General features: G+C 38.4%; 2 protein-coding genes and 1 long non-coding RNA gene across 3 annotated transcripts; 1 reads left to right on the forward strand and 2 right to left on the reverse strand.

Moving 5' to 3' along the window:
• The first annotated feature begins 104 nt into the window (after window positions 1–104).
• On the forward strand, window positions 105–2,374 carry ift22 (intraflagellar transport 22 homolog (Chlamydomonas)). The gene is made up of 5 exons (XM_063886885.1): window positions 105–396; window positions 1,120–1,199; window positions 1,485–1,571; window positions 1,713–1,915; window positions 1,998–2,374. The coding sequence occupies exons 1-5, from the start codon at window positions 358–360 to the stop codon at window positions 2,144–2,146; spliced, it is 558 nt and encodes a 185-aa protein (XP_063742955.1). The 5' UTR covers window positions 105–357; the 3' UTR covers window positions 2,147–2,374.
• Window positions 2,350–4,565, reverse strand: LOC134866630 (ATP synthase subunit g, mitochondrial-like). Its single transcript, XM_063886886.1, has 3 exons — window positions 4,423–4,565; window positions 3,710–3,870; window positions 2,350–2,539 (listed from the first exon to the last, which is right to left on the reverse strand). Exons 1-3 carry the CDS (start codon window positions 4,472–4,474, stop codon window positions 2,441–2,443), a joined length of 312 nt encoding a protein of 103 aa, XP_063742956.1. The 5' UTR covers window positions 4,475–4,565; the 3' UTR covers window positions 2,350–2,440.
• Window positions 4,566–11,287: 6,722 nt separating this feature from the next.
• On the reverse strand, window positions 11,288–23,162 carry LOC134865405 (uncharacterized). The gene is made up of 2 exons (XR_010165965.1): window positions 22,882–23,162; window positions 11,288–13,298 (listed from the first exon to the last, which is right to left on the reverse strand). It is a non-coding gene; the product is annotated as an uncharacterized LOC134865405 (long non-coding RNA).
• Between the last annotated feature and the right edge of the window lie 575 nt (window positions 23,163–23,737).

Raw genomic sequence — 23,737 nt, forward strand, 5'->3', positions numbered from 1 at the left:
GTCGACTCATTTACTCGCTGCTGATTTGTTCCCAAACGAGAAAAGAGGCGGGACTAAATTTGATTAAAGTTTTGTACAGCCAATAAGCAAAGAGACTGGTAGAAACCATAGAAACGAAACGGAAGTTTACTGCCACGGAATCTCAAACCATCTTTGGGTAACATCAAGTTACCAAGATTAGTAACATTTTGTATTTTACGTGCATGAAACTCAAACCCGAGCATAGCACTGTTTAGATATAGACTCATACTCAAACTAAAAGTTATTTTACTCAAGTTGGTGTCGTAATTTAGCATTGTCAGAGCTTCTTCTGTCGGAGTTAGCTGTCCAGCTAGCTCTAATGCTCGGTGGCTGGACATGTTTAAAGCAAAAGTTCTCTTTATTGGTCCCAATGAGGTACGTTGAAGATGTTTCCCTACTGATACATAGCTGTTTTTGACTGCCAAATAGGTATCCAGAAAAAGATGTTAACACTGCAAGCGTGATCAAAGGGCAGAAATGTACATCATATATGCTCGCATAGACCTGTGCACAGGTGTATGGCTGTAAATGTGCCTAGCTTGTCTGCGTTTGTTGTTGGTTGAGAAGCCTGCAAACGTCAATCATAAACAGTGTTTAGTCATTGTAATGGCTGTAACTCTAATTACAATTTTAAGGCACTCATTTTTGTCCATCTCCATGATCTTAATTTGTACTTTTAACTACATTTCAGAGGACATCTACTTTTAAATTCACTATTATGAGAGCTACAGTATGCATTTGTTTCATTTTCTTGAATACTTACTCTATATTCATGAATTTAATGAAAAGGCACTTATGCATTTCATGATGTGACATTAAAATGACTATAAAAAGAAAACCTTTTCCTGCAAATCCATCTACATTCGAAATGTTACCTTCACAGACCTTTCACTGTAGGGAAAATCACTCAGGTGTTACTGAAACTTAAATAATGACTTCATACATTTTATTTCTAAGGGTTAGTATGCCACCGTACTATCAAGATAGAGTCCTGCAACTGTAACATGTAAACAGAATGCATCTATATTTTACAAGTATCACCTGTGCTGATTATAGCTGATATGATTTTAATCATTTTTAATGTTTGTGTTTTTCCAGAGTGGGAAAACGGTTCTTGCTAATTTTCTCTCAGACACAGCAGATGTTGGAGGTGAATACAGACCTACACAAGGAGTAAGGTACAAACACTGTCTCAACTTTACAGATTACCACCTGGTACAGCCTTTACACACTCTCAATGAATCATTAAGATGGAAATAACAGGATCTGACAGAATGTTATGATTGTCATTTTATAAATGTAGTCCAACATATATTACCTTCATGGTTAGAGGATGAAGGGTGTATCCTATCTCTTTAGCTTGCAGTGTTATTATCTTCTGACTTTAGAAAACACATTTCAGCTGTTTTTTACTGTTACTAAGGATGTTGTTGCTGTTACCAAGTATCCTTAACTGTTCAAAGGATACTGGAATTTGAATCACAAGCGGAAGGCAGTCATGACAATGACAAATGTGATGTCGAACTTTGGGACTGTTCGGGAGATTTTAAGTAAGTTAAATATCAAACTCTTTCAATGACCAAGGGCTTTAATATCCCCATTCCATCTGGCAACACATACTTCAGATTGTTTTTCATAATTGGTTTTGGTTTTAGTGTTTAATAATGTATTATAATATATTCTCTTCACAGATTGGAAACATGCTGGCCTGCAATATTAAAGGACTCCAGCGGCGTTGTGATCATTTTTAATCCTGATGTTCCAAGTCACCTAAAGGAAATAGAGACGTGGCATTCGATGTTCATTTCCTCTCAGGGCTTGCAGGACAGCCAGTGTTTACTCATTGCTCACCACAAGCCCGGCAGCGTAGTGCAAGATGGACGGCTCCCTTTAGGTATTTCCACTGCAGGCCTGCCACAGCTGTTGTAGGAGTTAATACTATTCCTGTGCTAATATGTTCATTCTTTTTAATGCAGCCTCACATCTAGGCCGACTGCCGCTTATCCACTCCAACCTGGAGGAGGAGCCTGAGGATGTGAAGCAAGCTTTCTGCAGATACTTAGGAAGTGTTGTGAAGGCAATGTCGGAGAGCCGAGAACGAGAGGAGATGTCCATCATTACATAGCTGCAAAATCCTTAAATTATGCAGCTTGATATAAACACATTCACATTTGTTTTAATGATATATTTTGGTTGTCATTAAATCCTCCACAACACCATGTAAATACTTTCCTACAATTATGTGTATGGTCCGTTTTGTTGACTTATATTTGTTTTCTTTCGTGAATAAAAGGTCCCGAAATGATATTTTTAAAGACAGCAAATATCTGACTTTAGAAATTGTTTATTTGAACATTTTGTGCAATTTTTTGAGAATGTGACAATTAGAAGTGCAATGGGAGAAAGGGCAGTTAACTATTTAGACATCGTATCCAATAATGCCTCCTTTGCCAATGCACTCTCCAATGTAGAACCACATCAGCACTTCAGTGGCCACGAGTCCATTCCTTAGGGCATCCTACAAGACAAAAAAAACAACACATTTTACTCAAGTAAATTGCTTTAATGACAGTCTAAGGATATAGGAAATGTTATATGGTATTTTGCCATGGTCTGAAAATGTTACATGAACGAGAAACTGTGGACTCCGAATGTTAATCCCTTCACATGCATTCTATTACAAGCAGTCACAAAACACATTGCATTGCACTTGTTTATAAAGTTTGGCATCCCCTGAAGGTCTTTGACACATAATTTGTTTGTCCACTAATTTTCCATTGAACCAACTGCAATGGCATGTAAACCTCCTACACTGGTAGTTTACTAATGTTTCCCACAATGTTTACTTCTATTGTCTTGTATAATTTTCCAGTCACTTCTATTGTGCATGCAGATGAACTCAACCATACAACTAGTGTATACAACACACTGATGACTGGGCATCGGAGCCAAATGGCTAACTTTGTTTGTATCTGGCTTGAACCGCTTCAGCCTCATGCGGATAGATTTACTGCCTTTTAGTGTCTTCAGTGTGCAGTCAATTTAAACTGGCATTTTCAATTTTCTTATTTTGGAAAATTACTTCTGGGCTATAACTACTAAATGTTTAAACAAATAAAAGTGACTAAACAGATAAGTGAGGCAATATGTCACGAAATATTTATGTGTTTAAAAGCCGCTTCTCAGAGCCTGAGGTCGAATGTTCACCCAGCTTTCATTGTCGCTCTGACAGTCCAAAACTAAAACATATTTATTTCATTATCATATCAAATAGAGAAAGCAGTAAATTGTCTAACCTCAGCTCGTGTTCGGCATCATTTTAGTTCCCCAGTGGTTATCAGTAATTATCTGTTGCTTGACTGAATTACTTATTGACAAATCTAAAGTGAGATAAATCGTTCAGCAGAAAAATTTCAGCACTTAATGACTGCAGAGATAACCGTTCTGGGTCTTAATATCTTTATATTCCCATACAATTAAAAATTGAATACCATAAACTGCATAGGTGAAAACACATCAGTGCAGGCTGTATTTTTTTGTTTGAATAAACTGCTATTCGATGCAGAAAAAAACCCCTTTCTAGAATTAAGCCAACAAACAATACATTATCATATTGATCACTTTTAAAAACAAGCTTTACACAGAAATAAATACAAAGCAAGTAATTGTCATACTTGTACAGGCTCACCTTTACAGGGGTTTGCCCTAGGCGTCCTGCCTTGTAGCTCTGGAGGAGGCCTTTTGCCTGCTCGATGGCTTTTGGGATCTCAGCAGGGGATGGGGGGACGAGCTCCACCCGGGCATAGTACCAAAATTTAGCCAGCCGGGGTTTGGAGTAAGTGAAAACCCCTGCAAGGAGATACAAACAAACTCAACAATTGCCAAGTAAGTTTACACACACAAGGATATATGTTAAGGCATATTTTAATGGTGAATTCATAAACACAATAAGAGGAATTATGTTAGAAAAAAAAAAAAACAGCAAACATAAAACCTACATATTTGGAGTATAAGTATAAGAGGACAAATATAAGTATATGATAAATTACAAAAAAACAAACTAAAATAAAACACGTGCTAAATGAGAAGAGTTGTGCAGTTGTATACGTTGGGACATTGTGTTAGGGAATACTATTAGCTATGTAAGGAGCAGCAAAGTCAAAAATCACAGAACCATTTCACCTTTCTCTCAAAAATATTTAACTATATACAGCAACAATGATAACGTTTCCTAGAACAACCTGCTGCAGAGGTGGATTCGCAGTGACACCTGAGCGTAAAGGTCACACAGAAGGTGTGCAGCTGCTAACAAGCAGAGAAAACGCGACCTTGTTGCTGCTGCTGCTGCTGCTGCACGGTTCACTCCACCGACAAGGTTTATAATTGGGAGAATAAACTTACCACCGACTAAAGTTGGTACTTTTGCAACGAGTTTCTGTACTGCCTGAGCCATATTGATTGCCAAAAACACCAGAGGAAGGAAGAAGAAGCAAAGTGGCGTCAGAAGGTTTCCGGGTCGCGGATTTCAAAATAAAATGCGATAATGGAAAAGCCGGGGGGATCCAATAGTAAGTACTTTTTTAAAGTAAAATTGCTTTAATTTTTTCGCTTTGACAAATCACACTATTTATTTTTGCCGATTTCTGTCACATGTTGTATTACATGAAGCAGGCACACGGAGAGAGGTTATGCAGTGCCTACTTTATAAGTAATTGTTTTATTGTTGTATTTTACATTATAATTAGGAATTTGAATTTCTTTTTACATACATTTCAATCGAACAGAGTCAGTATTGAGTGGCTCGAAAAAAAACAGGATTTAAAACAAAGGACAGGATTTTTATTTCAATACAAAACTGCCATGTAGATTTGACGATTCTGAAAATGGCTTCACAAAATGAGTAGTTAAAGGACCTGTAATTGTGTGAATGTTGGGAAAAGAAATCACTAAATGGCAAAGACAGAAGATGCTTGGTGTGAATCACATGGATGACTAAATCATTCCTCATTGACCTCTGACTCAGCCTGCTGTCCACATGAACAAAATAATAACTTGGAGTCATGAACGAATTTGTAGTCTAGACCTTCATTTCCCAAGCAAAAAAACAAATACAAATACTGGAGCAATCTTTTTCAGTTTTGGCAAACGTTTTTATTTACTGGGTACCTGTAAAAATATCCTAAATGTAACTATTGCATTCAAATCAAACATGATTATGTCAAGACTGGACATAAAAGGTTTGCAGCTAGCTGAGACTTTTGAGATATTTTCACCCCATTTTCAAATCCTTGCAGAGTACAATCATGATGCAGATTAGAAAACATGACTGTAAACAGTTTGCCTGCTGTAGTGAAGTTCAGTGCAATTAAACTTTCTAAAGATAAATCACTAGAGGGTGCTCTTTAGTAGGTTACAACTCCGAATGGGATTAGAGAGATAACAACAGGAAACTGTCTTTGCTCTTCTATACCAGTACAATAAACTACTTTCCTTTTGCTCTGCTAATCATTGGTTTACTCTTCATGTACTTTTTACTCTTTATGTTAATCATATTCAGCTTACATGTAATGAAATGTGCTGCATAAATACAATTGCCTTGCCTTGTCTTGACTGAAGAGGGAGCCCATCAACTCCTACGGCCAAGAAAGCGGTGGTTTAATAATTTCACACTCTGCACACTGCTGCACAGGCTTACACTGTTTTCAACCCACCAAACATTTTTTTATTTTTTTTAGCTCAACTCAAATTGCCCAGTTTCCAAAAATAACAAATCTGTCAGCCTCAATTATGTGTAAACCTCATCAAAAGAAGAAATCATGAAAAGGCCTTTAGAATTTTCCATCTCAAGTAGCTGTGAAAGTGTCGCCTTGGATTTCCTTGAGCAGGCCTATAAGTGTGACAGTCAGCTATGTGATATTGTCACAGTCTGTTGAAAATGTGCTGATCTAATTTTGAGGCTCTTAAAAAGTCGCTTCATAATTGTCTGAAAAAGAAGCCAGCAGGCAGTTGGCTAACCTTCCCTTGAAGCAGGGAAAATACTTATATAGCATTCAGGCATTTTGTACAAAATATAATTAACGCAATGTAATCTGAATCAGTTTTATCTTTCCAGTTTTTCCACATTAACGGGATAAATTAAATTAAACATTAAAGGAAGTATTTCCAAACACAAGAAACAATATCCAAATAAGCAAAAATAAATAAAAAATAAGAATGAAATAATAGTAAACATATATCCAATATATCTGGAATAAAATTGTGTGCAGTTTCAAGGCAGATTTGTACATAGAGAGCTAGTGTTCCTTTTCAAATCTTTATAACAGGCTAAGGCAAATTCCTCCTAAGTCTCGCCTGATAGCAAGCTAGCAAACGTTACTGTCAACAACACATCATTTTGTGTGCAGATAAAAAGTTTATAAGGAAGTAAACATATTTACTTATAGTCCCCACAGACACACGCAATGTTTTAAGTGAGTAACAGGGAATATAAACATACATGTTGTTTGTATAAAAAGAAAGCTCTACAGCTCTTCTTTAATGCACAGACCTGAGATTGGAATTGATTTTCCACGCCAACTCTGGCAAGAAAGCAAATAACTCTTTGTTTTTTTTAAAGTTAGGAGCAGAATATGAAGGCACAAGAAGAAAACTGTGAGGACTTTATTTGTCCTGGTTTCAGCTGACACAGAGGATGTGAAAAAGGCATTAGGCAAATTAACTTAATTTATTTTATAAAAGATAAGAAACCAATATTACAGAGCATTGAAGTCAGAGACGTTGTGCCCTTCAGATATTCCCGGCTGTGACCCTAAGGCACAACAATCATTCAGTGGTGATATGTTAGTTTTACACAGTAAATACAGAAGGACTGTGTGAGTCACATTAACAGACTTAGACAGCGAGGGGCTTATAGACAAGCAGGATGACTAAAACAGAGAGAAAAGGAGGCTGCAGTCATTAAATCTTGCCTTTCATGGACTATAAACGCTCATACATGCAGATGAGATTAAAACAAATGACATCACAGCCTCAGCCATGGCAATCATCACAGACATGCACACATTTGTTGATAGAGCGTACGTACCAGTAATCAGCCTTCGTCCTCCAGGGTTGGAAGACAGTTTAGGACACCATCCAGTTCTGTGTGTGAATCTGTGGGGGACTGTCAAGAATATTACCAAGAGTAAAGGGATTAAGCCATTTGGTTAAATCTCACATGTAGCCTAATCAGAACTCTTGCTCTGTGACCATCTATTTTCTTCTGTCTCTTCAGAACTAGTATTTTGTTTACATACTGAGTGTTTGTAGATAATTCATCAGAAACATGCTGCAGTGCCAGTCCAACTTTCATAAACCTCATGTGCGCTGTGATTACATTTTGCTTTCCCGCTTGCACATCTTATCTGTAGTCATGCAGCCATAGAGAAGAGGATTATTTTGTATTTGCCTTTTGGATAAAGCAACAGTATTAAACTCTAAATGCACCAAAAAACACCACCTGCATTTGTGATCTGCTCACCCAGAAGATTTTAATGTGCAAACAGGGTCCCTGACTCTGTTTTGTGTCAAGTAAAATCTAGTGTCTGTGTCTTCTGTTCAGTTGAAGCCTTAAAGCTGCTTAAATCAATATGTTTTTATTAAAAAGGATCATAATGGCTAATGCTGAAGGTGTGTTGAACTGAAGGTTATAAACACATTAAATCAATCTTTTTCCTGATTATTGTTATTTCAAAAATGATATTGTTGGTATCTCCACTCACATACTGTATATAGTCTTCCTCTCAACTGCAAACCAACAGCTTTTTAGAGGTACAATGTTTTCTGACTTCCACAAAAGGATTTCACCTCGAATGTTTCACAATGGGCTACAAACAGCTTCAGCCCACATTGTTGACACTGTGTGATGATGCCTAGACACACTGCCATCCAAACTTAGCAGATATCCAACTGCTAGACACTCAGCAAACCTACATCAAACTTGTCAGTGAATAGTACGTAGAGAACAGAGAACACACTTGTGTTAGTGTAAGCCTAGTGTAGGGGCCAATTATAAGCAAACTACAGTGTGATCTCTGCTCTGACCCTCACTTATAGCCAGAGGCTCCAGGTGAGACATCAAGCTGAAATTAAGCCTCTCCACCAGAGCCTTATTCTCCGAGGAGCTCAGCCCTGCAGAAAGCTTTTGGAATCATTCCTACTTTATATTGGAGAGTGCAAGTTGATGCAGTGGCTGAGTTAAGTGTCGTGGAAGCTGTAAACAACCATTACCCACATGACATGCTCTGATACATTCCATACCTTTCGGCCCTGATATCTCTCTTATAAAACAATGTCTTGTGTTTTCGAGGACAAGAAATCTTTTTTTATCAGACTATATATTGAGACGTACCCAAGATAATACATCTGTGAAGCCTTTTGTCCCCTCGGAGTTAAAGTGTGAATGATATCCATTACAGGCTTTTTCCATCTTTTTGAGCAGCTCATCCTAATGCTGTGTGAAACTGCTTCACAGGTGATCCAGTCCCTGTTATGTTTAATTTGTCAGGAGAAATGGGGATTTATATTCCATCAAAAGCCCCTGTAGGTTGAATTCAGGACTAACTTAAATGTTTTGCTGACTAACTGGCTTAGCCAAATTGAAGCTACAAAGAAATTATAATTAAATACTTAGTGTTACAGGATCATTTTATAATGCAAGGACCAGTACTTATCTCCTCTGATTTAATATTACCCCAATCTTTTCAAATAATATTTCATTTAAAAGACAGTTTACAATGCTGCTCTGCTTTTCCTCTTTTGCAAATGCAAGTTTTGGTATACCTGCTTCAATCTCTTGCAACCAAAGTTGTTTTTTGTGTTGCATTTAAGGATCTTGCATGTCTGCCAGCGGTTGAGTAATGAAGCTTTTGGATGGCTTTTTAAAGGAATAATCATGTCATTTAAGCCTCAAACTTAACACTTCAGACATCTTACTGCTGCACAATGTTTGGGACAATATTGCCTCTTTCTAAATAATGTATTTAGTTATCCCTGCTGCACTTTACTGTTCCTTAAGTTAGTGTTTCCCGCATATCTGTCAGTGCTTGGCAATACCGGTGAGTTACAATGCTGTTGATCCTGTTTTTTGTTTCAGGGTGTTGCTCTCTCTCTGATTTGCCAATTGGTTATTTCATGCAGCCTATGTGCTTGCTTATTTATGCTCGTAGGCTGCTGTCAACAACCTATGTGCACAATGTGACTAACTAAAATGGAAGCAGTCTCTAGCTGTATTTATGGATATCTGTCCTTATATTTCTCGACAACTGTTCATTGAATCAACTTCAGACTAGGCTGTTTTACTTAGATCTACAATTAGTAGTGTGCTATCTACAGTAGTTAAATAAGATAAGATGCCTATTTACTGTTACTCTGTTAAAGGCATTTCCCCCTGGTAGTTGCAGGTTTGGGTCGTCTTGGTTCAGTTTCATAACCCAGTTCTTCGTCCATAACAAAAACAGGAAAGGACACAGTGCATCATTAGAGTATTTCATATAAAAAAGCAAACTAATAAAGATATTTCTAAGTAAGTCAGTGAAATCAGTGGTGTGGATGTGAATTTGTAAGCATAATGTTCTATGCAAAAACCAATGACAAAGGCCAAACAGGTCGGGTAGGAGGTAAGGCAATAGAGAGCAGCTCTGGATCAGGGCTTTTAAACTAGCGACCAGGTGTTTCCAATCAGGCGTACTCATGATGATCTGTGTTACCTTCCGGGACAAGAAGGAAACCAGGCAACAACTATTAGACCCAAGAAGTTATGCAGGGGTCGTCGCATTAGTGTAATCTGAAATCGGGTATGGGGTTTACATGCTCAAACGTACACAGAAATGGGATCATGATCTCCACCACCCTCACTCACTTGCTGTTAACAGCTGCTTGAATTTATATATCTTAATATTTGTAAAGCCTAACCTCCTCCACTCATGGCATCCAACTGTAGCCATTTCCCTGAGGTTAAAACACTTAGCGTTATAAATCCTCATTTATTTGGTGCTAAGCTTGGCATTCGCTTGTGGAGGATTATGAAGTCAAGCCGAATGTTTTCCATTACAGTAAAAAAAAATCACAAGCTTGACTATATCTATGAGCTTTAATTCTAATATAACAGTATAACAAACAAGCAAAATGTACAAAGGTCACTGGACTAACAGACCTAAGAAGACAAAACGTCACACATACAGATCCACTCAGGTCAGAGAGCACAGCCATGAGCTTCCTCTGAGTTTTGAGAAGCATACTTTGCACACTGGAACCAATTAAAGCGCCTCAAATTGCCGTAAGACTGTATGGTGTTTATCTCAGCTCAACACTCATTAAAAGATTTCAAAATAGCAGGAACACCTAGATATTACCTGCAAATGTCATTCATTTTCTATCTAGCTATTTAAATGTTCATCTTTTCTTTAGACTTGCATTTCTACAGATTTTTCAAATAACATATTTGTTTAACTCTAATAACAGACATTGAACATTTTATATTTGGCAGTTTTGGACCAGTTTAATCACAAGTGAGGAATAACTTCTATAAATCAGTAAAGTTTTACAAGCGGAAATTTGTGCAAGTCTCCTCTAATTAATGAAAGTTGAAACCTCATGCTGGGTTTGGCTTTGAAGTTGTCACAAACAAGCTTGACACACACATTTAAATGATTTGTTGTTGTATTGAACACAGTTGGCACTTGCAACACACACCCACACACACACACACACACACACACACACACACACACACACACACACACACACACACACACACACACACACACACACACACACGAACACTGTTGCAGTGGTTTCTCTCACATGGAGAAGATAATCTGTTGTCACGCGAACAGGCTTCTCCTTCACTTCAGCATTACAGCTGCGTTCTTACTGTAGCGAGACAAACTAATGGTGCACTAATGATACAGAGCCTTTTGTATGTAGCTGGTATTTATTAACACTACAACATCCTGTGTGAGTGGAAAGCTGTATGTACCTGTGAATGTGGATGCGGGTTTTTTAAGTATGTACCCATGGGCAAATTGTGAAGATTTTGTGTGCTGATACAACAAGCAAAAGCAGGTATGACTCATGGCTGCAGTATCCAGTCAGGGGGAATGGAGGTATTAAATATCTCTTTTGCATGTGAGATTTAACAATGAGAGAGAATTGGAAAAATGAAGTTATGTCAATGTCACTTTGAAGTTGTTTCCTTCATTTAGAAAAATCACGAAACTCATTATGATTAATGTATGCACATATTTATTTCATTTACAGTACACTTGGTAATATAGTCTTGTTCCCAGGAATAAACTGTTTAACAGGATTCACTGAGGGCTGTCCAAAGAAGCTCTTGAATGATTATTAGACATTTATAAATAATGTGAACAAAAGGGCTCGGTTAGTAAATACAGCGTGGACCAATGCTCTGGGGTTGTTGATAGACACCTTTATGTGCTGCATCATTTTTTAAAAGCAAATGAATGCCTGCCACAGACAACGAATGAGCAACGACGGCAAAGATGAGACAAAAATATCGTACTTAGTAGAGATAAATAAAACCTTTTTATCTAGATTAGATGTAGTTTGAATATAAATGGAATATACTACCCAACACTGAATATTCAAGCAGGTGTTTTTTCCAAGCTGAATTCAGGCTGAAGTTAGTTTTCTCTATATTACTTGCTCTGAGTCATACAACAATAAAAAATAATACAAGGCAAGGAAAGCTCTGTATAAGTGCAATCCATTAACAATCCCCATGGCTTCAATGACACCCAAATGAGTTTTACTGGAACCTTTCTGCTGCCCGATGTAGAGAGTACAACTGGAAAAACTCTGCTCCTATGATTTTCTAGTAATACCCAACCAACAGAAGCAGATTTCCTCCATCACAAGCGTCACAGTGAGAGGTTCAGACAGGATTTGTGGCTATGTTTATGTGCCTCCTGTGCTTCCTCATCTCTGAAGAATGTCCTTGATGGGACTTTGCGGAAAAAGTCTAAAGACCTTTTAGAGCAGTAAAGAAATAATGGCACCCTCGGCTGAAAAAACTGGAACAGATGCAAACACTCTACTTTACAGTGCTGAGGGAAACCTAGACACATACACATTTTTGGTGTACAGCCTGTCTCACTGAATCGTTATCAAAATCCGTTGTGGTTTCTAGAAGGCCTAACTCCGGTTCCTGCTGAACTGAGCCAGTGTTTGTTTAACATCAAACTGTTATCAGCTCAGTAGGCACAGGAGATTGAGCCCTGGCACCATCTCACCCCCACCACAAGGGGAAGCAAAAAACAGATACTGTATACTGCACAGATTCTGGACATAAAGGAAACACAGACACAATCTCACTTACCTTAACAGCCAGTATTCCTAAAATGCATTATATACGTCTCTTTAACTTTGTGCTTTAATGTGTTCTTTATACATTTACTGAACCAGAATCATCCCATAACGCAACATTGTCAACAGCACTGGTGATATTCAATAAACACTTCAAGGGAGGCTGAAATGAAAAGTACACATTTCCGATAAACACAAAAATAAATACCACTATAGTTACTATACCAATATTGCAATTAATGCACACATTTTCCCCTTCATTTTTGCTTTTTCCTTCATATTCATTATAATTAGTTGACTCATTTTATGAGATAATGTTTGTCAGAATCATTGTTGTGCTGTGACACTTGCAAACATTAAAAATACAATTGCATAGTAAGAAAATAGTGTGTTACAATATGCATAGCAAAAGGTAAAAAAAACAACAAAAAAACTAAGCAGAAATATGATTTTAAAGGTGAATGAAAGGAACATTACAAACATATATTAAACATGAAATCATAAATGTGGTTTAATGTCTAATTAATGTTATAGCTTCTTAATTGGGTAACACTTAAGGGGGGTCCTTAACACAAAACTACTCACACAAACACTCAGCATTGTTTGGTCAATCACCACAGGCATTTCCTAAAGTCTCTTTCACTTTTGTCCCTACACACCAAACATGGGTAACTGCCTGCACACACATATACACATGGATACACACACAATCAGGGCTCTGCTTTCATGACCACCCGGGCAGTAAATGAGCGCAGGAATCACAATTACATTGCTACTTGTTTTCCTGATGGGACATTTCCTGTACTTCCTTCCTGAATGAGTCAGGCCACCCTTCCCTGCCTCCTGCCTCCTTCTCTTACACATCTCTCTTTATCAGGATCCACGTCTTCTTATTTTTCCTCCACCATCTGCTGTCAAGAAAAAAGACACAAGGGGGATATTTAGGGAAGAAATTAAACATCTTCTGAGCCTTTGAGCCCTTGTGCAATCCAACAAAACATATAGGCCTATATACATAGTGAGTGTTGACATGGATGGTTTGCTAGTGTGCTCTGCGTATGTGATTCACACGATACAATATGTCTCACGAACAATACTCTATTATACAGCAAGTATTACTGTTCTCATTATTGGTGAGAGTGGCGTGGGAAGTTCAATCAGAAATCCAATGTTCTATTTTCCCTTTCATGAAATGATGCTGCTTACAATTCTGTTTGTTGGATTGTAGTAGAGTATTATTTCATAAAAGCCTTTATTTTCATTGTTACAGCTTTAATAATGGTGGTAGCTAAAAGCTGGAAATGCTTGTGAGGAGCGGAACTTAGCCACTGTGAACACAGGCTTTAACTGAACTGTTCACGGAGCAAGCTAAGTCCTACCCCTCCATCAAACTCTGGACAAACACATACTGAAAGCATCTGGAGGTATGCTGGAGGAATCCTTTTGATAAGTATGATTATTCATTTTATTTGTGAGAGTCAGATGAAAAGATTGATACCACTCAGATGTGTGCATGGTCAGCATTAGCTACATGAGCAGCTGCTTAGCTTAGGTTAGCACTTAGCCTACCTCTTTAAAGTAACAGAAAATGTAATTCAGACAAAAAATACTTTGAGTGGTATTGGAAAGTCTTTTTAAGAAGACCAAGCTGTTAATACAAAAAATAAATAGTTGTCATCGTGAATCTACACGACTAGTTAGAACTTCAGTAGGTCACTGCACTGGCAAGGTTAACATAAGACTTAAACTTGTGTTTTTTAAAGTTTTCATTATTTGTTAGGTTTTAACAAACAACATTTAACATGTTTGAGATATTTAGAGATGCTACAGTAGTTGGTGAATCAAGGCCTTTGAACAGCGCTGAGCTAGCTATTTTCAACAGTTGTCTACTCTTAATGCTAGCTAACCAACTGCTTTCCATAGCTGTGTTTGTTGTAGGGTAAATCATAAATGTTCCCGTCTAGCTCTTTAGAAATAATGCATCGAACCCAAAATGTTAAATTATTAGTTCAAAACATAATGACACTATAAGTATGACTTCATGCTGTTCTTGAACACATTAAGAAAAGGATTAAGATGCAAAATGACGTGTTGCAGGGCAGCCTTCAGGTGTTGGAGACTGGTGTGGGTTTCAGCTGTAGCTGGTTGGAAATCCCTGGCAATGTGATTTACATTACATCACAACCAAATCACTCTGCCAGGAATCCCTCCAGCTAAACCAACAATTCAGTATGTTTGGCAGGACGAGAAGGAGGAGGAGGGGAAGGAGAAGAAGAGGGCAGTGAGAGAAAGACGAGTAGAAATACAGAAAATCATTCATGTTGTGCTGAAAGAAGGTTGCAGGTGAGGGCAAAAAGAAAAAGACAGCTGGCTCCAGGTGTCTATCTGGGCACACATCAGCGTGGCAAAGCACATTTAGTCCCTCATCACTTTGTAATTATGAGAAACTCTCTCATACACACGCACACACACACTTTAAATGTTACGATATGCACACAAACCACGCATGCTTATTGAGCAGAGTTTTCTTTCATTGATGCACCTGGACAAACACCATTTGATGTCCCTAGGCTGTCATTGATAGTAGGTACGTAGGCAGGTGTGTACTGTAAGTGAGTTTGTGTGTGAGAGATCAGTCAAGCTTATAGACATTCATCAGTTTGAATTTGCTTAGAGTGGCAAACCTGCAGTTGAAGCAGACTTGTTTCAAAATGTTGAGAAATGGGATGAGGAAAATTACATGAAAAACATCCTCACCGTAGTAACCTATACCAGGTATGTGAACTGTTTGCAGGAACGGGAACTGTTAGTTCTGGACTATAGACAGTATGAGGGAGGGATAATGTCATTGTGATGTCATCCATTGGTTTAAAGATAGTTTTGAAGTTCTTAAAATCTTGGATTTATGCAATCAGACGTGAACTGCAGGTTCTGAACCTTATGGGTCAATCACAGTAGTGATGAGGAATCATTAGTGTTTTTTCCAAATTATTTATAGCTGATTATCAATGACAATTCCCCTGAGTTGATTGAAAGGTTAATGATATCACCTTTTGCGCAGGGTGTGGGTAATAGTGATTAAGAATTAAAGGCAGCTTGTTTCCCCACTTGGCCAATCAGAGTGTGAAACCGAGTCTTTATTAAGCGCTCAAGACAGGTAGAGCATTGCACACCCCTGTTCCTTTCTCAAAAAGACTAATTTCAAATCAGCCAGAGAAAGTGGACTATAGACTGAGCCTTTTGAAGCCTAGCCGGCAGGAATATAAATAGAAGATCACATTTCTAGGTCTCACTAGGTAAGCAGCATCATGGCAAATGTTTTGAATATGTTGGGTTTTTCTGATGTGTTAGCTGTTTATCAACTGGTCTCTATAAATTATAATATCCCTAACCACTATCTTTATAACCCTGTCATTGAGTCCTTTCTTATGATTGTGTATAGAGAAAGATTTCCCTCGTTTTTTCAGGCAATGCAGAATAATTGGTTACAAAATGCTTCTTTTCAGAAAGTGTTTAAGCTGCCATTAAAAGAGGAGAAAAATAATACAAGAGTGAAGTACGGTTAAGAGCTGATGGAGTTAAGCAGCAGCAACATCAAAAAGGCATCCTATAATCAGTATGACACTCAAATGATCATTCACATTTAAGAAAGCAGTTACAAGTCCTTTAAAACAGGCTTTGAAACAGGTGGTCATTATTGTGTAATTAAACTTAACGTCATGTATGGAAGGACACATAGGATTTCACTACCAGGAAACACTGTTGACATGCTGCCCCCGAGAATCAGGAGCAAAGGGGAGCATGTGGCTTGCTTTTGCAAATATTTATCTTAACACAGCGTTTGATAAAACAGAAAATATGAGCAACCAATCCAGAATAAACAAACGACTTCCTCTCCCACTAGCACTGATATTCTCGATGACATGTTCTGTTGCTGTAAGTCATAGCTTTCGATATTGCTAATGCAGACTTATTTAATGATAAAGAGACTTTGCTTTAACCTACGTGAAGAGGCTGAATGGGTGTTTTTGTAAGTCTTTGGGAAGAGATCTCTGAAGGCTCATCTTGAAACCAACCAATGCATTAATTAAAGAAACAAGCTAAATCATAATAGCAACCAGCGGGTTAAAAATAATCAAAAAAGAATCGTGTTATTATTCATATGTTTCTCAGACCAATGATGCCCGAAGGAGTCATTGTTTATGAACAATGTTTGGTGCAGCTGGGGACCTTAATCACATTACCCTTTTTCTGGAAATACCTATTGTGTAATAATGAGAAAGCTTGTCTGCTTCTGTCTCTGGTGTGTTGATTTGAAACCTGCAGTCAAACAAATTACAAATGTACTAAACTTACTTATAAAACAAAAAATGAAGATCCCCATCTGTCAAGCCCAGATAGTAAACACAATAGAGAAAAGATATACGCTTGAGGATGTGGTGGAGACAAAAACAGATCTAAAAGAAGAATGAAAATTGGGTTTCAATTATCAGATGAAATGAAACGTGACCTAAATAATTGCTTATGATCTGTATCTAGGATGTGTAAATATTCCACTATTTTTGCAATGTACATTTAAAAGGTGATAATGAGTCAAGTTGTTTTAACAGCTTGTCTTGCTGAAAGAGTTTATTTGCCTTATTTTGGTGCAGGGAAAAACATCCTGCTATTGAAATCTGTCTCTTTTTGTTTCAGTGCTGCAGTAGTTCTCGATTACCTCAAACTTTTTTTGTGCTCTGGCACGTTATTTTGGATTCACAGCTGGCTGAAAATAATAGCCTTAAGCTAGTATGTTTCAGGGCTCAACTTTGACAGCCATGCACACTAACTCAATTGCTGGGTGCTGCCTGCCTGTCTATATCCCTGTTTCAATCTCCCTTGCACCCTCTCCATTTGTAACCGTCAAGCCAAAGTGGTATTTTTGGATAGGGATGTGCACTAATGCAGTACCAGTATACTAATGCAGTACCACTCTACCGCATTAATGCTGGCAAGAGTGACACACCTGGACACATGGGTTGTTGAGCCTGTACTTCCATCTGCAGGATTTTGTGTGACACCCACACCATAACAAAGCAAAAGTACATCAATTTATAAGCTGGGAAAAATCAAAATTACCCCTGATTTTAACCTCAAAGGGTCGATCACATGTTTCCAGAAAGTCACATGCCGACATTAAAATAAAGTCTTACATCTCAGCCCTTATAAATTTGTTCACTGCCCCCCGGCTATGGCTGTTTGACAGCTAAATGAGCAACAATTGGCCTGGCAGAGCTCCAGACCGCCCAAGCCACTCAATAACAGCAGGAAGTACGTTCATGACTAATACCCTCCACTCACCCTTTTTCTGTTCTCTCTCCTTTTTCATCCTTCACTATCCTCATTACAAATAAGAATGAAGGCGCAACTCCGTCCATCCCAACCGCTGAAAAAGTTATAGAGGTTGATGATGAATAATCTAATGGGACTAAATTAGCATCTTATGTCAGTTTAAACCTTCAACTCATGACAGGTTTGATAAACTTGAAGACCACTTTGAATCAGCCTTCAGAGCTTTAACGAAGGGATTCCCATGACATTTAGAAGCATTTTTCTGAGACAGAAAAAGGAAATCTACAGAAGCCAATAGCAGCCACTGCATATGAAACATTCTCTCTCCCTAAGCCTCAAAAACATGGTGTTTGCAATAGCACCTGAAGCGTGGGCTATCACAGCAGAAAATAATAACTGAATCCCTATCTGCAAGTGCTGGCATGTGCTTTTGAATGACAGTTACAAAGTTTGCAGAAAATTGCTCACTCTCCCTGGTAGAAAGGTATGTTTGAAACATAGATTGCTATGATGGCTTTAATTTAAAAGATACCCAAACATCAGCAGCTGCTACCTCGAACTGGGAATGCATTTCTCCGACACTCCACACAATGATTGGCCTCATACTGTATGGGAGCCCATAACAGTCTCTACTCTTCCTCAGCTTACCTTTTCCATCTCTGAAGCTAACGCCCAGGGCCCTTCTCTTGTGATTACCCCGTGATTTTACAGCCTCAGCTGTGCAGTATTTTGGCTAGACACTTTTTTTGGGTCCAGGCCAAGGACACACATGATTGGTCAGGGTCTGTCTAGGGCTTACACATGCTAGGTTTATCCTAGTTTGACCTGCAGGAATCAGTAACCTGCGCTAAAAAAGAACTACAGCTACTGTATTTTCAGATTGCCACATTGCTCATATTCATTTCCAAAAGGTTTGGATGAGGATTTGGTAAGAGGATCTTTCGTCAACATCTAAAGCTTCCCCCCAGAGCTGATGGTTAATCAGTGAGACAGTCAGTCAGTACAGACAAAGCAGGCACTGCATTTTCAAGAACCTAAGGGAGAGTTTTCTAAGCGGACAAGTTGGCTTTGTGCCCGAGACATAAAGAGAGGACAGACTGATAGGCCGGAAGAGGGGGAGACTGGGCAGAGAGGCAGACACAGGAAGAGAGAATAGAGGGAAGTCAGAGCGAGAACACATGACGTATGAGCAGACAGAGAGAACTTAGCAGCTGCAGAGACCGAGAGATTTTACTTCGGATAACCTTCAGCTACTTTTCCTTTTTTTAAAACCAGTGATAATCCAGCCTCCAGTGCTCGAAAGGATTATCCATGAATTTTCCAGTAAAGTCAGGGATACAAATTATATTTGACATTCTGTGCACATCAGTCAAAGACACACACATTACTTCTACATCATGTTCTTAATAGTTCCCAACTTTTTTGTCAAATGCTCATCCCCAGGCTTGCCAAAAAAACTCAATTAGTTTTTAATGGACCCCATTTTGTTCCAACCATTAAAGCTTTTCAACTATTTATTCATCACTTCTTGAAACAGCCCTTCTCTCTTAGAGGACAAAACTGTCTATGTCGAAAACTGCCACCAAATGATATAATAATTGTATTCTCCTTTTTCACCAAGTTAAATCCAACTTCATTCCTGATATAACGAAACACAAATTCATTCATTTTCATATATTAACTCTATAACAACAACAAAACAAAAAACCACTTCCATACACACAATTTATTTTCAGTTTACCTCAGTTTTATATAAATTTAAAAAAAGATCTTCATCTTCATCTCTGTCTATCTTACTGACCATTTCAGATGCACAAACTGCTCAAAAACATTTTCTTTGATCTTTAAGAAAGTAATCTTCCCTGTGATATTAAAATTGTGAGACTATGTACACTTGAAATGGCACATAATGATTCCGTAATAAAATAAATGAACTCTGCTGGCATTTTTTGAAAATTCAATCAGAAAATGTCTTAAAAAGCTAGACATGTTTTTCCGAGATAAAGACTTAATAGTCAGCACATGTGTAAAACCAATTGCAAAGGACTACATTTGCCTGTAAAATACATTTTAAAAAACGATTTAGTTGAGGTTTGGCCGTTGCAGCCAAATCACCTCAGTAGAAACTTGCCCTCTAAATCTCTTACAGGCCAACGAATCTGGACGCAAAACAGCCCTTAAGGAGCCCTCAACTTCATTTACTTCCCAACATGGGGGCAGGCAGGACATAGGCCTCTCAATGTCTGGGACATGAAGACCTGATTAATGCTTTGGGTGCTTAAAACCGAACAGACCCTTTGAACACTATGAAGGGGTAGTACACAATGTATCTAACAGCAGGGCTGGTTAGCTCATAAATATTCTATATAGAATATGTTACTTCAAAATCTTGGGTAAGTCTAAGATTATTTTCATTATCAATTGATCTCAGAAATATCCATATTTTATAAGAAAATCCAAAGCAGCAAATCCACACTTTAAGAGGCTCTAACTTTAAGAGGCTTCAAGAGGCTCTAACCTGCACATCTTTTACCCCCTGATAGTTCTTAAAAGCACTGACCTTAAACAATGGACAGAATACCTACTCATTTTCAATGTGAAGTGTATGAACACAATACACACACACACACACACACACACACACACACACACACACACACACACAAGATACAGATCGAGCCAAAGACACAATTAGTTAATCGGAAGGTAAAGGATGTCGGCCTTCAGCTTGCAGCGAGCGTGCAACCCACTTTGACGCAAACTCAAGATGAGACCAACCTTGAGCCAAGCAGCAGCAGCAATCATACTTTCCCACACATAAATGAAGGTAAAGGGAGTTTATGGGGCCTGGAAAAATGCAATAAAAGCCTTTCTGTGAATGAGGCCATCTGTGGAACTTTAGAAGAACTTCCTGTAAACAAGACTGGGGAGAACAAATCCTCTCACTCTCGTCCAACATGTACTGCCACATTTTTCAGGCTTTCATCTTTGTCTTTCTACATTCCCCCCCCCCTTGCTTTGCTTTTTGCACTTGAATCCTTGACTTTCAGCTTTCTCTAAACCCACCTTTGTATTTCTACTCCCAGTCTGTGTAACTCCTCCTTTGTTTCCTCTCAGTCCATTCCTTCCTATAGAGCATCTTGCTGACGTAAATGTACCACTTCTATTTTTCAGCATACAGTTCTTGCTTTTTTTTTACTATTTCAAATGAAAGAAATTACTAATAATTTATCCTATATAAAAAACAAAAGAGTTTGAACTACTTTTTGAAGAATTTTCATCAAAATCTGACAGATTTAACTATTTTATAAATACGAATGAACTATGAGTGACTTTTATTTAAATACAATTGTCAGTCTTGATTCCTTCCTCATTGTTATCCGTGTGAATTATTGTTGGATCGCAGTCATGTAAATCTTTCTGTCTAAACATCCCACTAATTCCAACATTTTTTCAAGCTGGTGTTTATAAACACTAAAACAGCCTCATGACACACTTGATTTGGGAGCGCGTTCTCCAGTTTCCACTGTGTGCAAAAATATCAGCCTCAATAAAAATTTTATCAGCAAGGCCTGGACACTCTCAGTACAACTCTACTGATGTGTTGGAGTTTATTACATCCAAAGCTGATGTAAGGCAGTCGTACAACATTCTGTGGACAAATTGCATGAAAACTGCTATTCGGTCGTTTTCATCCATGTTGCTTTATAGATGAAGATGAAAAAAACCTTTAAACAGTTGTGAAATTCAGTTCAAGAGTTGATCAAATTCACTTTGCCATCAGCAACATGGTAAAGCAGAAATTCCCCTTTACGGATGACATAAAACTGAAAAGGGAAGAATTATTGCGTGAAAGAGAACAAAGTATTGTCATTGCAATTCAAATGTGTCACGCTGGCATGCTGCAGCTCCTTCCAGTCCTTTGTTCAGTGCTTTAGTCAGAACTCCCAACACGCTGCCTGTGACGTATAAACTGAGGCAGGTGTGTTTTTTTCCGTCAGAGTTTGGTGTGTTTTGCTTAGGTTTTCTGGACAGTGTCAGTTCAATTTGTTCTAGAAAAGCCAACTGGGCAGTGGTGAATTGGGGGAGTCCATTGTGTGCGTGTTTACATATGTATGTAATGGCTAAGTGATGTCAGGTGGAAAAGACTGGCTGCTTCCTCAGTCTGTGCCAATTTGAAACGTATGGCGAGAGGAAGGAAGACAGAGGGAGAATGAAAAGCGAGAGAAAGCGAGAAGCCACATGGTCGGAGTTTCCTGTTCGGTTTGTCAGCAACCAATTTACGTTGGAAAAATAGTGTCAATCCAGTTAAAGTCACAGTTAACCACGCTCAAGCTGAACACCAGAGAACATCAAATGCAGCAGCTTCTGATGAAAACTGATTCATTTATTGATGAAGAAAGCCAAGGGTGGCCAAAATAAAGACTGCTATAAGTGCGGACAATTGGAAAGGTTAAGTAACAGGGCCTTTAATCATTCTGAGTTTGAATGGAAGAGCAATTTTCATGAACATTTAACAACATTTTAGTAGACTTAAAATGAAGAAGGAAGAGCTAACCAAAGTGTGCCACGTACACCGTGGATGCGATTAATATTTACTTATCTAGTCAAAACATCATGCAAATTGGCCTCGCTGATGCGCTTTCTTCATTTAGTGCTAGTCGGAGTTCATATCAGGACTCAAACTACAAAAAATGCAGTATTAAGCGGTAAACACAATAACATTTATTAGAAACATAATAAATTCCAATTCTATAAAAGTGCTTTGTTTGTTAAAGCTTCAACTTATATCAAATATGGGTATATAGTTGAAGTCTCACGCACGCATCTCCTTATGAAATTATCAACCAACAAACAAAAGAAAGTAGCTGAATAAATATGCGTGGATATTAAGGTTTACGAGCAATTTAGCACATTTGAATTAATTCACTTTGACATGTTTAGATAAAAAAATATATAATTCTTTGATTAATAAGAAACTTTGAAGTGAGTTTGGTAGTTCAGTACTGCAATATCCATTCGTACACTTTGTGCAACTACACCACTAAACAAAGCACACACATATTTTAAACTCTTTAAATTACGAAATGAATCCGTCTGTAGTCTTTCTGTAGTCTTTCATTTTCACCTTCCAAACAGCCACCACATACAAACTTCACTCACCTCTGGAACTTTACTGATGCTGAAAAACTCACACATGTCTTTGAGTAGAGACGGTGAGAGAAAAAAGAAAAACCTGAAGCCTCTACACGCTGAAACTCAAAGGATCCAAAAGTCACAGAGCAGAGCACAAAGTCACTGCAGGTCACAGGGTACGTACATGCTGCTTGCAAAGCCTCCGAGCTCAAGTCCAAGCTTAAACTCTGCTTCCAGCGTTGCTTTGCTCCACCTCCTCCAAACTCCTCTTTAAGTTGAAGGGTGTGGACTGAGTCAAAGCTATGACTATAGAGTCCACATCATTCACACAAGTTGAAAACCACACCCAGTAAGAGAGAGAGAGAGACACACACACACACACACACACACATACACACACACACACACACACACACACACACACACACACACACACACACACACACACACACACACACACACACACACACACACACACACACACACACACACACACACACACACACACACACACACACACACACAGAGCAGAAAAAGGAAACACTGAAGTTTTCCTTAAATAACAAGGGAGGAGGAGTGAGGAAACTTCTGGTTTCGGGGTCACCCAGATCCTTGAAATAACCAGGCAGTAGGCTCTGTTATGAAAAGAAAATAATGACGCCGAGCAGCGGTCGTTTCAGGATGTTTATGTTATTTGGCAGAAGCTCTGTACTTTTTAAGATGGAGGTAGGCGTACGGTGGGCCCTGACGTTAAACATCAGATTACCGAGATAAAAGGGATTAGCTTGTGTGCGTGTTTGTGTGTGTTCATGCCTCCACACGCTCCTCTGTGTCTGCACATTCGGCGTGTGCATTGGCGAACATGTGCATACGTTCATGTGTG

This window comes from Eleginops maclovinus, chromosome 6 (genome assembly GCF_036324505.1).
Source record: "Eleginops maclovinus isolate JMC-PN-2008 ecotype Puerto Natales chromosome 6, JC_Emac_rtc_rv5, whole genome shotgun sequence".
Lineage (NCBI taxonomy): Eukaryota > Metazoa > Chordata > Actinopteri > Perciformes > Eleginopidae > Eleginops > Eleginops maclovinus.